This window comes from Oncorhynchus masou, chromosome 25, assembly GCF_036934945.1.
Source record: "Oncorhynchus masou masou isolate Uvic2021 chromosome 25, UVic_Omas_1.1, whole genome shotgun sequence".
Taxonomy (NCBI): domain Eukaryota; kingdom Metazoa; phylum Chordata; class Actinopteri; order Salmoniformes; family Salmonidae; genus Oncorhynchus; species Oncorhynchus masou.
Genome location: NC_088236.1, coordinates 26060705 through 26074138, shown reverse-complemented (window position 1 = coordinate 26074138; position 13434 = coordinate 26060705). Strand labels below are relative to the sequence as shown.

At 42.4% G+C, this 13434-nt stretch overlaps 1 protein-coding gene across 3 annotated transcripts in view; it reads right to left on the bottom strand.

Moving 5' to 3' along the window:
- LOC135513980 (ceramide transfer protein-like) overlaps positions 1-13434 on the bottom strand; it is a 44293-nt gene that overhangs the window by 6647 nt on the left and 24212 nt on the right. For 2 of the 3 annotated variants that reach the window (XM_064937044.1, XM_064937043.1), the window contains 6 exons: positions 12563-12698; positions 12194-12280; positions 11736-11893; positions 4719-4811; positions 4269-4355; positions 3943-4035 (listed from right to left, as the gene is read on the bottom strand). In XM_064937044.1, coding sequence (XP_064793116.1) covers positions 3943-4035; positions 4269-4355; positions 4719-4811; positions 11736-11893; positions 12194-12280; positions 12563-12698 — 654 coding nt within the window. Of the gene's footprint in view, positions 1-399; positions 472-3942; positions 4036-4268; positions 4356-4718; positions 4812-11735; positions 11894-12193; positions 12281-12562; positions 12699-13434 lie in introns of all 3 variants that reach the window. The other variant, XM_064937046.1, reaches the window with a different exon arrangement.

Below are 13434 nucleotides of genomic sequence, written 5' to 3'. Positions count from 1 at the left end.
ACATAATTTTGTTGTTGCATAGTTTTATTTAATTATTGTATCTAAGCTGCCTTGTAGCTCAGCTTGCCTAACCGTGTGCATTGATAAATTCAACTCCTAATGATTTTGCAAGTGGAATGTTGTTGAAAATGGATCCATTCAGGGCAGCTCTGGAGAGTGTAAAGACAGGTTTCGGAGGGAGGGCAGGAAGGGAACACGAGTGCATCAGAAAGAGATGGAACGACACAATGGGTATAGGACAGGTCATCAGACAGTGTGGAAGAAGGTATACACAGTCAAGATCAATGTATGTATTACAGTTCCTAGTCATTCACATGCAGTCAGTCTCAGCCAGTAGAGTGCAGTGTAATGTGCATTCCCAGGAGGCAGGTGGCGCTCTGTTCTCAACACATACGGTACCTGCATGCTGAATCTGTGAACATCTGAGGCACTGACAAGTACAGCGGAGAATAGGGAAAAGTAGCTATGGGGCTATGCAGCAGAGGGGGAGGAGGGGAGAAAGAGCATGGGGGGGAGGAGAGAGAGGACAAACGGAGAGAGAAAGTGAAATAACAGGTGAGTGAAAGCGGGGAAAGGTAGAGAAACATCCAGGGAATGAGACCAGGCATGCCACCACACATGAAAGACTAGCAGAGAGGGATGGTACCCTTCACTACATGAAAGGGATTACGCAAATCAAACAGACTAAATCATTACGAGAGATCACTGTAACACAGTAAAATCTTTGAAATTGTTGCATGTAGCGTTTATACTGTATTTTTTTTCTCAGTAGTTCAGTTGTCATCCATAATTATCGGTTATACAATAATTGACAGCTCTACCTACACACACACATGTAAATATGACTGTCACCGATATATGCAGCACATGCCATAGTCAGCATGTATCAAAACTCCAAGAGGATTTCAGTTGTTATGGTTTGTCTCTAAAATCCTTTCCTCTCACTATGAAGCTGTTTCACTGTAACAAACCTGCCAGTACTATTGGAGCCTTCTGATCTCATCTGTAGGCTACATAAGAGAGACACCTGCGATCGTGTGTGTGTAGGTTTGGGACTCTCCAACATGGGTATTCTTGCTGATCTACTTGCTCTCTTGCGTGCGTGTGTCTCTGCTCTCCTGACAGGTTGTTTTATGGTGGTGTCTTTATGTTCACATAAGGAAATCAGTCAATTGAAATAAATTAGGCCCTAATCTATGGATTTCACATGACTGGGAATACAGACATGCATCTGTTGGTCACAGATCTTTTTTTTTAAAGTTAGGGCCGTGGATCGGGAAAACCAGTGACCACCATTTGCCTCATGCAGCACGACAGATCTCCTTTGCATAGAGTTGATCAGGCCGTTGATTTTGGCCTGTGGAATGTTGTCCCACTCCTCTTCAATGGCTGTGCGAAGTTACTGGATATTGGCGGAAAGTGGAACACGCTGTCGTACACATCGATCCAGAGGATCCCAAAACATGCTCAATGGGTGACATGTCTGTATGAGTATGCCGCCATGGACACACTGTTCACAACGTTGACGTCAGCAAACCGCTCACCCACACAATGCCATACAAGCTGTCTGCCATCTGCCCGGTACAGTTGAAACTGGATTCATCCCTGAAGAGTACACTTCTCCAGCATGCCAGTGGCCATCGAAGGTGAGCAGTTGTCCACGGAATTCGGTTATGGTGCCGAACTGCAGTCAGGTCAAGACCCTGGTGAAGACTATGTCAGCATGCCAATTGCACGCTTCCTCAAAACTTGAGAAATCTGTAGCATTGTGTTCTGTGACAAAACTGCACATTTTAAAATGGCTGTTTATTGCCCCATTACCTGTGTAATGATCATGCTGTTTAATCAGCTTCTTGATATGCCACAGCTGTCCAGTGGCTGGATTATCTTGGTAAAGGAGAAATTCTCACTAACTAGGCAAGTCAGTTAAGAAGAAATACTAATTTACAATGATGGTCAAAGCTGGGCTAATTTGTGGTCACAGCCGGATTTGATACAGCCCGGATTCGAACCAGGGACAGTTGTGACTTTTGTTCAGTATACATTCATTTCAGGAGAAGGGGTGATTCAACTTTGTATCTAAGTAGATATAGGTTCACCCAACAGCAGTCTATTTTTACATGAAGTGAGTAAAGTTGATAATCATTTTACGAGCAGAATGCCAGTCGGGAGGAGAAAACTTATTTCCAAAAGTTAAGTGGTCAGAACCATTTGTTATTAAGACAAGGGGGGTTACCAAAACTGGTGTATTCATTATGTAGTAGGTCATTTTCAAATAGGCAAAAAATATATATAATATCAACAATCTACAATAATAACAATTATGAAAATAACCGTGGCCATTTACAGTGCATTGGGAAAGTATTCACACACCTTGACTTTCCTAGTTACAACCTTATTCTAACATTAATTAAATAAAACATTTCTCAATCTACACACAATACCCCCTAATGACAAAGCAAAAACAGTTTAAAAATGTTAGCAAAAAAATAAAACATAATACCTTATTTACATAATTATTGAAACTCAAAATTGAGCTCAGGTGCATCCTGTTTCCATTGATCATCCATGAGGTGTTTCTACATCTTGATTGGACTCCATCTGTGGTCAATTCAATTGATTGGACATGATTTGGAAAGGCACACACCTGTCTATATAAAGGTCCCACAGTTAACAGTGCATGTCAGAGCAAAAACCAAGCCATGAGGTCAAAGGAATTGTCCGTAGAGCTCAAAGACAGGATTGTGTTGAGGCACAGATCCCCAAGAACAGACTGACCTCCATCAATCTTAAATGGAAGAAGTTTGGAACCACTAAGACTCTTCCTAGAGCTGTCCGCCCAGCCAAACTGAGCAATCGGGGAAGAAGGGCATTGGTCAGGGAGGTGACCTCGAACCCGATGGTCACTCTGACAGAGCTCCAGAGTTCCTCTGTGGAGATGGGAGAAGCTCCCAGGACAACCACCTCTGAAACACTCCACCAAATCAGGCCTTTATGGTAGAGTGGCCAGACGGAAGCCACTCTTCAGTAAAAGGCACATGACAGCTCATGAGAAACAAGAGTCTCCGGTCTGATGAGGCCAAGATTGAACTCTTTGGCCTGAATGCCAAGTGTCACGTTTGGAGGAAACCTGGCACCATCCCTAGGGTGAAGCATGGTGATGGCAGCGGGGATGTTTTTCAGAGACAGGGACTGGGAGAATAGTCAGGATCGAGGGAAAGATAAAACAATAAACGAAGCAAAGGACAAAGAGATCCTTGATGAAAAACTGCTCCAGAGCACTCAGGACTTCAGACTGGGCCGAAGGTTCACCTTCCAACAGGACAACGACCCTAAACACACAGCCAAGACAACGCAGGAGTGGCTTCAGGACAAGTCTCTGAATGTCCTTGAGTGGCCCAGCCAGAGCCCGGACTTGACCCTGATCGAACATCTCTGGAGACCTGAAAAATAGCTGTGCAGCGACGCTCCCTATCCAACCTGCCAGAGCTTGAGAGGATCTGCAGAGAAGAATGGGAGAAACTCCACAAATATAGGTGTGCCAAGCTTGTAGCAGCATACCCAAGAAGACTTGAGGCTGTAATCGGTGCCAAAGGTGCTTCAACAAAGTACTGAGTAAAGGGTCTGGATACTTATGTAAATGTAATATTTTTTTAAATATCTAAAAACCTGTTTTTGCTTTGTCATTATGAGGTATTGTGTGTAGATTGATAAGGGGGAAACAACTATTTAATCCATTTTAGAATAAGGTAACAATTTTGAAAAAGTCAAGGGATCTGAATACTTTCCGAATGCACTGCACATCCATCAAATTGATTCATAAAGCCCTTTTTACATCAGCCGATGTTACAAAGTGCTATTCAGAAACCCAGCCTACATAAATGACAATTATTTGTTTCCCAAATTTTAATAATCGTCACAACCCTATGTTTGTGTGTGTACCTGTTCGGCGAAGCGGTGGGTTCCGATGGTGGAGTATGTGTCTCCAGGAGGGACTGGGGTCAGTCTGGGTTTCCTCACCTTGTCTGACTGACACTGAGAACGTACACACAACACCACAGACAGCTCTAATTATTCTCACAATACACTCAGTTGTGTAATCCCAAAACGATCACACCTGTAGGTCCAATATCTAGATTCTAGATATGAAAGGAAAGGACATGTTCTCTTTGTTATGCAAGGAAGGAAAATCCGCCACACAGACGTTTCAGATCTATATAGAATGCCGGCAGGTGGGAACTAGTGAGCAGAGTAAATTAGTAACGTACCTGCTCCTCTATCTTGTCTTGTCTGTCCAGGGCAGCTTCCACCGCATCAAAGAACTCATCCTCCTTTATGAGACTATTTGGACCCTCCTGTAGAAACAACACCATGACAAGGTACAACTCATTATGACAGATGTACTGTTTCCAGGATGTACAAACTAGTAGCCAAATCAATGTCATGCAACAGGAATCAATGTCCCGCAATCTGACTGGTATATACCCACTATGACTAATACAATGGCATAACCATGAGCTATAATGTCAATTTTATAGTATCTATACTTATAAGCAAGTGGAAATAAATATTTAGCATTCTTGTCTCGTCTCACTTCCTGAGTCATTACTAAGTCAGATACCTATGATACCTCGTGTGGATTGGTTCCAGTATTCATGGTCACTACAGGTGGAAGTGTCAGGACAGTTTTGGCAGTTTGAAAGGTTTGGAACTCTTACCTCGTAGTCGGGGCCTCCATAGTGAGATTTCTTCTTCAGTTCACTCAAGGCTGACTTGTAGGCATCCTCCACCCTCCTCCTCTTCTCCAGCTCCTGAACACACATTCAATGGGTCAACTGGAAGGAATATTGTTCATGAAGAGGCTATACGCTTGTGGTAAGATAAATCACCATCTCAAATCTAACTCTCAAAGTGTTGCAACAGTATACTGGAAGCACGGTACAAAAACGTCATGATACTTTTTTGAATATCATGGTACAGTTTCATATTATGCTACCATATTTTATACGGATCTAAAAGAACCTTCTGGATCCTGTTATAAAACGTTAAGTCTTCAAAAAATATTAAGATATTCAGTTGAATTTAGGCAACAGCTACTAGTCTCATATCCGCTGGTCCAATAATGTCCACTTGACTTTCATGAGCATATCATGTGGCAGCAGAAATCAGCCTGCCGCATCCCCTATCAGTCCTCACTCGCCTGTTTCTCCCTGTTCACTCTTCCTGGACATCTGTTCCTCCATCAGTTTAAATGTAATGTAGTCATGATGGTGAGTGGGGTTGCAGACCCTGACGAGTCTTCTGTTAGATTTATACATTTGTTCTAAGGCACTCCATGGCAATGCTTGAAACGTTACTACAGATCCTGGTTTCCTCCAACACATTGGTGCGGCTGGCTTCTGGATTAAGTTTACATACACTAAGTTGACTGTGCCATTAAACAGCTTGGTGCGGCTGGCTTCTGGGTTAAGCGAGCAGTGTGTCAAGAAGCACTGCGGCTTGGCAGGGTCGTGTTTCGGAGGACGCATGGCTCTCGACCTTCGCCTCTCCCGAGTCCGTACGGGAGTTGCAGCGAAGGGTAAATAGTAAAAAATGATCTCATATATATATACATATATACATACATACACACACACATACATATATATACACACACGGTGGGGCAAAAAAGTATTTAGTCAGCCACCAATTGTGCAAGTTCTCCCACTTAAAAAAATGAGAGAGGCCTGTAATTTTCATCATAGGTACACTTCAAATATGACAGACAAAATGAGTAGAAAAAAATCCAGAAAATCACATTGTAGGATTTTTAATTTATTTATTTGCAAATTATGGTCGAAAATAAGTATTTGGTCACCTACAAACAAGCAAGATTTCTGGCTCTCACAGACCTGTAACTTCTTTAAGATGCTCCTGTCTTCCACTCGTTACCTGTATTAATAGCACCTGTTTGAACTTGTTATCAGTATAAAAGACACCTGTCCACAACCTCAAACAGTCACACTCCAAACTCCACTATGGCCAAGACCAAAGAGCTGTCAAAGGACACCAGAAACAAAATTGTAGACCTGCACCAGGCTGGGAAGACTGAATCTGCAATAGGTAAGCAGCTTGGTTTGAAGAAATCATCTGTGGGAGCAATTATTAGGAAATGGAAGACATACAAGACCACTGATAATCTCCCTCGATCTGGGGATCCACGCAAGATCTCACCCCGTGGGGTCAAAATGATCACAAGAACGGTAAGCAAAAATCCCAGAACCACACGGAGGGACCTAGTGAATGAACTGCAGAGAGCTGGGACCAAAGTAACAAAGCCTACCATCAGTAACACACTACGCTGCCGAGGACTCAAATCCTGCAGTGCCAGACGTGTCCCCCTGCTTAAGCCAGTACATGTCCAGGCCCGTCTGAAGTTTGCTAGAGAGCATTTGGATGATCCAGAAGAAGATTGGGAGAATGTCATATGGTCAGATGAAACCAAAATATAACTTTTTGGTAAAAACTCAACACGTCGTGTTTGGAGGACAAAGAATGCTGAGTTGCATCCAAAGAACACCATACCTACTGTGAAGCACGGGGGTGGAAACATCATGGACGACTGATCCGTGTAAAGGAAAGAATGAAAAGGGCCATGTATCGTGAGATTCAGGGAAAACCTCCCATCAGCAAGGGCATTGAAGATGAAATGTGGCTGGGTCTTTCAGCATGACAATGATCCCAAACACACCGCACCCGGGCAACAAAGGAGTGGCTTTGTAAGAAGCATTTCAAGGTCCTGGAGTGGCTTAGCCATTCTCCCTTATCTCAACCCCATAGAAAATCTTTGGAGGGAGTTGAAAGTCCGTGTTGCCCAGCAACAGCCCCAAAACATCACGGCTCTAGAGGAGATCTGCATGGAGGAATGGGCCAAAATACCAGCAACAGTGTGAGAAAACCTTGTGAAGACTTACAGAAAACGTTTGACCTCTGTCATTGCCAAGAAAGAGTATATAACAAAGTATTGAGAAACTTTTGTTGTTGACCAAATACTTATTTTCCACCATAATTTGCAAATAAATAAAAATCCTACAATGTGATTTCCTGGATTTTTTTTCTCATTTTGTCTGTCATAGTTGAAGTGTACCTATGATCAAAATTACAGGCCTCTCTCATCTTTTTAAGTGGGAGAACTTGCACAATTGGTGGCTGACTAAATACTTTTTTGCCCCACTGTACATACATACAGTTGAAATCGGAAGTTTACATATACTTAGTTTGGAGTCATTAAAACTGTTTCAACCACTCCACAAATGTATTTTTAACTAACTATAGTTCTGGCAAGTCCGTTATGAAATCTACTTTGTGCATGACAAGTCATTTTTCCAACAATTGTTAACAGATAGATTATTTCACTTATAATTCACTGATCACAATTCAAGTGGGTCAGAAGTTTACATACACTAAGTTGACTGTGCCATTAAACAGCTTTGAAAATTCCAGAAAATTATGTCGTGGCTTTAGAAGCTTCTGATTGGCAGCATTTGAGTCAGTTAGAGGTGTATCTGTGAATGTATTTCAAGGCCTACCTTCAAACTCAGTGCCTCTTTGCTTGACATCATGGAGAAAATCAAAAGAAATCAGCCAAGACATCAGGAAAACAATTGTTGACCTCCACAAGTTTGGTTCATCATTGGGAGCAATTTCGAAATGCCTGACGGTACCACGTCCATCTCTACAAACAATATGTATGCAAGTATAAAGCAAGTATAAACACCATGGGACCACGCAGCAATCATACTGCTCAGGAAGAAGATGCGTTCTGTCTCCTAGAGATGAACGTACCGTGGTGTGAAGGGTGCAAATCAATGCCAAAACATCAGCAAAGGACCTTGTGAAGATGCTGAAGGAAACAGGTACAACGGTATCTATTTCCACAGTAAAACAAGTCCTATATCGACATAACCTGAAAGGCCGCTCTGCAAGGAAGAACACACTGCTCCAAAACCTCCATAAAAAAGACAGACCACTGTTTGCAACTGCACATGGGGATTCAATCGTACTTTTTGGACAAATGTCCTCTGATCTGATGAAACAAAAATATAACTAATGACCATCGTTATGTTTGGAGGAAAAAGGCAAGCCGATTCTATGCAGTATTCTACGCTAGGACACTCTGCTCAAAATAGTTTAAATTCCAGTCTCATGCTCCACCGGAGGTAATTAAACTGACTCAAGACAAATGAGGCTGGCCTTTGTCTGGCATCCTCTAAGACTTGTCTTCCAGTTACAGGAGGGAGGAGCTTCCTTGCTCATGATGCCCCACTTACCTGCACTAAACCTGGCTGACTGGCTTGAGGGCTGTCACAAAGTACAAAGAGAACGAAGTGCCGCTTCGCACAATGAAATCCACAACAAACACTAAACGGAACAGTAGGCACACCTACTTCAAAAAGACACAGAATTCCAATAACAACATGAAGCAGATTAAATGTCACACAGGATTAAAATCAAACTTTTACAAGATGGAACAGGACATTACTGAATGGTGCTGCTGCCTACATCTATACCACAGGTCCATTACAATTGTAATGACTAAGGATAGAAAGACAGTACACCTTCGGATTAGGATCATTTCCAACTCGAAACCAACTCAAATTCAAACTAACAGATCTGTCAAACTAGTGACTAAACCCTATTATCAAAAAACTACAACATAATGGAAATTGATCCAAATACAAGTCCAAATATTGACTAGAAAAAAGGAGGGAGGGAGAAAACTGGGATACAACAGTCAGTTTTGGTTTCCATTAAGAGCGTATTCCAATCTGCTGTGGTGTGTTGGAAGCAGCCATCGCTGAGACTAGGCCTATTAAAGAAAAAAGCTAAGTGAGAAGTAGCCATTGGTCTGAAGCAGAAGGAAATTCACATGATCACCACAATGCCTACTCCACACATGCTCTACTAAGGTTTTCCAGCACACAGCTTTGACCTACTACAGTAGCAACACTACATGGCCAAAAGTATGTTGACACCCCTTCAAATGAGTGGATTCGGCTAATTCAGCAACACCCGTTGCTGACAGGTGTATAAAATTGAGTACACCGCCATGCAATCTCCATAGACAAACATAGGCAGTAGAATGGCCCGTTCAGAAGAGCTCAATTACTTTCAACATGGCACCATCACAGGATGCAACCTTTCCAACAAGTCAGTTTGTCAAATGTCTGCCCTGTTAGAGCTGCCCAGGTCAACTAAGTGCTGTTCTTGTAAAGTAGAAGCATTTAGGAGCAACACCGGCTCAACCACAAAGTGGTAGGCCACTCAAGCTCACAGAGCGAGAGCGCCCCGATTAGCATGGCTGTGTGCTCGATTTTATACACCTGTCAGCAACGGGTGTGGCTGAAATAGCTTAATCCACTAATTTGAAGGGTATATGCAGTGCCAGTCAAAAGTTGACACACCTACTCCTTCCAGGGTTTATTTTGACTATTTTCTGCATTGTACAATAATAGTGAAGACATAAAAACTAGGAAATAACACATATGGAATCATGTAGTAACCAAAAAAAAGTGTTAAATGAAAATATATTTTATATCGGAGATTATTCAAAAGTAGCCACCCTTTGCCTTGATGACAGCTTTGCTCACTCTTGGCACTCAACTAGCTTCAAGAGGAATGCTTTTTCAACCGCCTTGAAGGAGTTATACACAGAAGATCTCAGCTAAACAAACATTTACTTTATCTGTCGCTCTGTGACTGCCGATAACTTCAGAACAAAGTTGCCAATGTCTTTGCAATTGTTATAAACAAGCAAAGGATAAAACGCTGCTTCAAATGAAAACAGATGACTGCATTGGAAGAAATACAGTAGGCTACATAGGCCTATATACTGTATTTCAATCACATTGAAACCAATTGAGTTCTATTTTCATAGTGTAGGCCTAACAATGTGTGCAATGTGACAAATGTTCAATTTAGTGCATACCCTAAGCATTAGAATAAGCTTCCTCAATATTTGATCATTTCTTTCTAGGAGCTGAACCATTGTCAGTATCTAATGTTAAGTTAAGATTTGAATGGAGAGAGCTGAGCCAAGAGCAGTGCTGCTTTTCTTTCGATCCTATCAGTATCTGTAGGAGAATTAGGTTAAGAAAGGGTTAGGGTTAACAAAAATGCTCTCCTAACCTGCTATGAAGAGTATTTTAGGGAAATCAAGGTTGATCTTGCTTCTCATGTGCCTGGTGTTAGCTAGCTCTGCAGCAACCGAGTTGTTGGTCCCAATTTTAGCATTGTCAGAAATGCTACAAAAAGATAGCACATTGTTGTTTCTTAAGGGACAGAAAGTGAGCATGTGAGAGCGATAAACACATTAAAACTGGTGCGCCTACAAACGTAGCCGATCCGCAATATTAAGTCCAATGCTCACTTTATAGACACTATAGTCTCGTTTTAATCCGACTGATACAAGTTAAGCTATGTAGGCGCAGAAAATACTCTTAAAGCTCAATTGCTAACAAGCCTGTTAAAAATTCTGGTATGTGGTTCTTGGTAATGGCTGGACGGTTCATAACGAGAGGCTGGGAGTGTGGTGTACCTCCAATCAAGTTGATTCGCTTCAACCAATACCGACACTACAATACGTACTGTAAAGAAGCGGCTGCAAGTCTGTAGTGGGATCCATCTCTGGCTTTCGTATTTCAGTATGTCAGCCCTCTTGTGTAGCGAGGGCTTCCAGGAAGACAGAAGGTACCACGATGTCCGAGCAGTCATCCTACTACTTACTCCAGTTTGTGTGTTGGAGTGTGTCCTGTGACTCTCTCTCCCTGATCAACATATGCTACATTCAAGATACACACACCCAGCCACGCTGGTAGTCGAAACCAACTGCAGGCTACTCCTACCTCCCTTTCTTGGGTTGGGCAACTTGCCTTGAAAAAAAAATATGGAAGAACTGGTTTTCAACAGCTGAGCAGAGTAAGGATGTGAAGCTTAGTCATGTGTCTGACGCAAGGTAGGGAGGTGAATTCCTACAGACTGCAGTATCTACAAAGGACATTCTCAATTCTTAATCCACTCAAATCACCACTAAACCATTCAACCAATTAAACCATTCAAATGTGACTTTCCGGAAATGCAGATGAAGTGTGGTTTATTTCACATGATGAAAACGTAAAGAGCCCTCCACCTTAAAAAGCAGGATCATCTTGAAAAGGGGTTTAACAAGTGCTGTCATTACAAAGTTCTTTCAGACAGAAAGTCAATCTAGCCCTGTTTTAATAGTTCTAATAGGATGCAAACTCACTGTTATCTTCCCTGAAGAGTTGAATGTTTCTAAATGTTTTACATGCCTATTGCACAACTGTTGGACATACTACCTGAGGGAGATTCTTTCCAAACACATAACAGTCCGGCATAATGAAACTAAAAGCCAATTAAGGCAGAGTGGGGCATTGAGGTGACCAGATGCTCCAATCACCTCCATACACACATTAGACTGGATCTGCCACCACAGGTTAGACAACGCCTCTGCTGAACCAGGAGTTGTGTACTGTCTCCTCTCACTGGCTTAAACCATAAACACACCAGTCCACTTCTATTTTACCAGCCATGTTCGATTAAAAATGATAACTCGTTCTCTTCTGCAACAACAACCTGACCTGGGAAGTGTCCCATGAGAGAGGTGAGGGGTCAAATGACCCTGTTGGTAGCTAAAGACTTGTGATTAGCTGTTACAGCAGTGGGCTGTGCCATACCTTGTCAAGTCTCTTCTGCCAGCTGTCCTCTCTCTTCACCATGAGTTCGATGCAGTGGGAGAGGGTGGACAGGATCCCAGCTGTAGTGGCCTTAAACGTGATGGCCTCACCCTTAAAGTCGATCCCATTCATGCCCTTAGGATTAGCAGCGGGAAACACTGGGAGAGAGAGATGACATGACACAGTTTGATGACATGGTTCCAATGTCACATGCCACCATTCTACACATAACTGTGCTTTAGGGGTGATGAAACTAAGATTTTTTTCTGATCTGCTTCCACAACACACATTCAACACAAACACACATTTGGGAGGAACGCAGTGTTATCTACAGTGCAGTGCCCCTAGAGCTATTTTAAGGGTCAAGTGCCTTGCTCAAGGACACAAACACTCATATTGCTAAAAGTACTAGCAACTTTAGTAATAGTATAAGTGTGAATTTACACACTGATCCTCACGCTTCTCTTTGCTGCCGTTGTTGTTGTAAAGGCAGTCGCCATCGGGCCGTGTGCTCGAGGGAAAGTCGTCTTCATCCTCCTCCACCACTGGAAAGGAGACAAGACTCCATTGATCTACCAGGGTTGTCATTCCATGTTCTGTGGCAAGTGTGGTTATTACAATTTACATGGCCAGTTCAATATGGAACTGTAAAACCCACAGAAAGCCCCCAAAGCCCCTTCCAGGTATTCTTCAGTAACTCTGACTGTCCCTCTCCCTCCATGTTAGCTTATTTGTTTATTTTAATCCCCATTAGCTTTTGCAGAAGCTACTCTTCCTGGGGTCCACAGTCCCTCTCCCTCCATGTTAACCAGCTACATTAGGTGTACCTCTGTCTCTCTGGAACTCGTCCTTGGAGACGCCGTCTGCGCAGCTATCAAAGTACTTCTGCAGCGTGTCCACCTGTCTGCAGAGGATGTCTCTGAACGTCTCCATCTCCGCCAGCTTCTCCGGCAGGCTGTGGCCCTTCAGGTCCAACAACACAAACACACAGGTTCACTGTTAGGTCTTAACATAATTAAACAATCATGCATTGGGAATCAACGGGACGTCTGCACCAAGTTAAGGTTTGTCCCTTGGTAATGAATGAATGAAACAAAATGCCTAGCTACACCTTTCCAGGGGCTGTATTGTCCAGGAGTGATTCCTGCGTATGCAGAAGAACTATTTAAATGGGCGGTGTATACCAAGAAAGCAGACTTCTGGCACGTTGGCGAAATTAAGCCAATAAAAAAAGTGTTATGGCAGTTACATGAAATGGACAAGCTTTTTGGGGAGACTGAACATATTAGCAAAAGTTGTGAGTTTGCAAGTCTTCGGTCAAAATATGTAGAGCCATTTTGAAGGAAAGGCTGTACACAAAAACGACAATACTGAAAAGACTGTCCTCTCTAAAGTAATCATGGGAATGACAAACGACGGCTATGTATGTTACAGAATCTGAAATAAACATTCCAATCTTAAAGATCAAAATCTATCATAACAAATTTGTTGTCATTTGGAATGTTTTTAAAAAGGTCAGTGGAAAGCATATTGCATAATTACAGGTAGCCTGAATAGTATGCAAGTATGCAAGTACTCTAACATTCTATTTATTGCATATACAGTGCTATCTGGAAAGTATTCAGACCCCTTGACTTTTGACACGTTGTTATGTTACAGCCTTATTCTAAAATTGATTAAATAGTCCCACCCCCCTCAA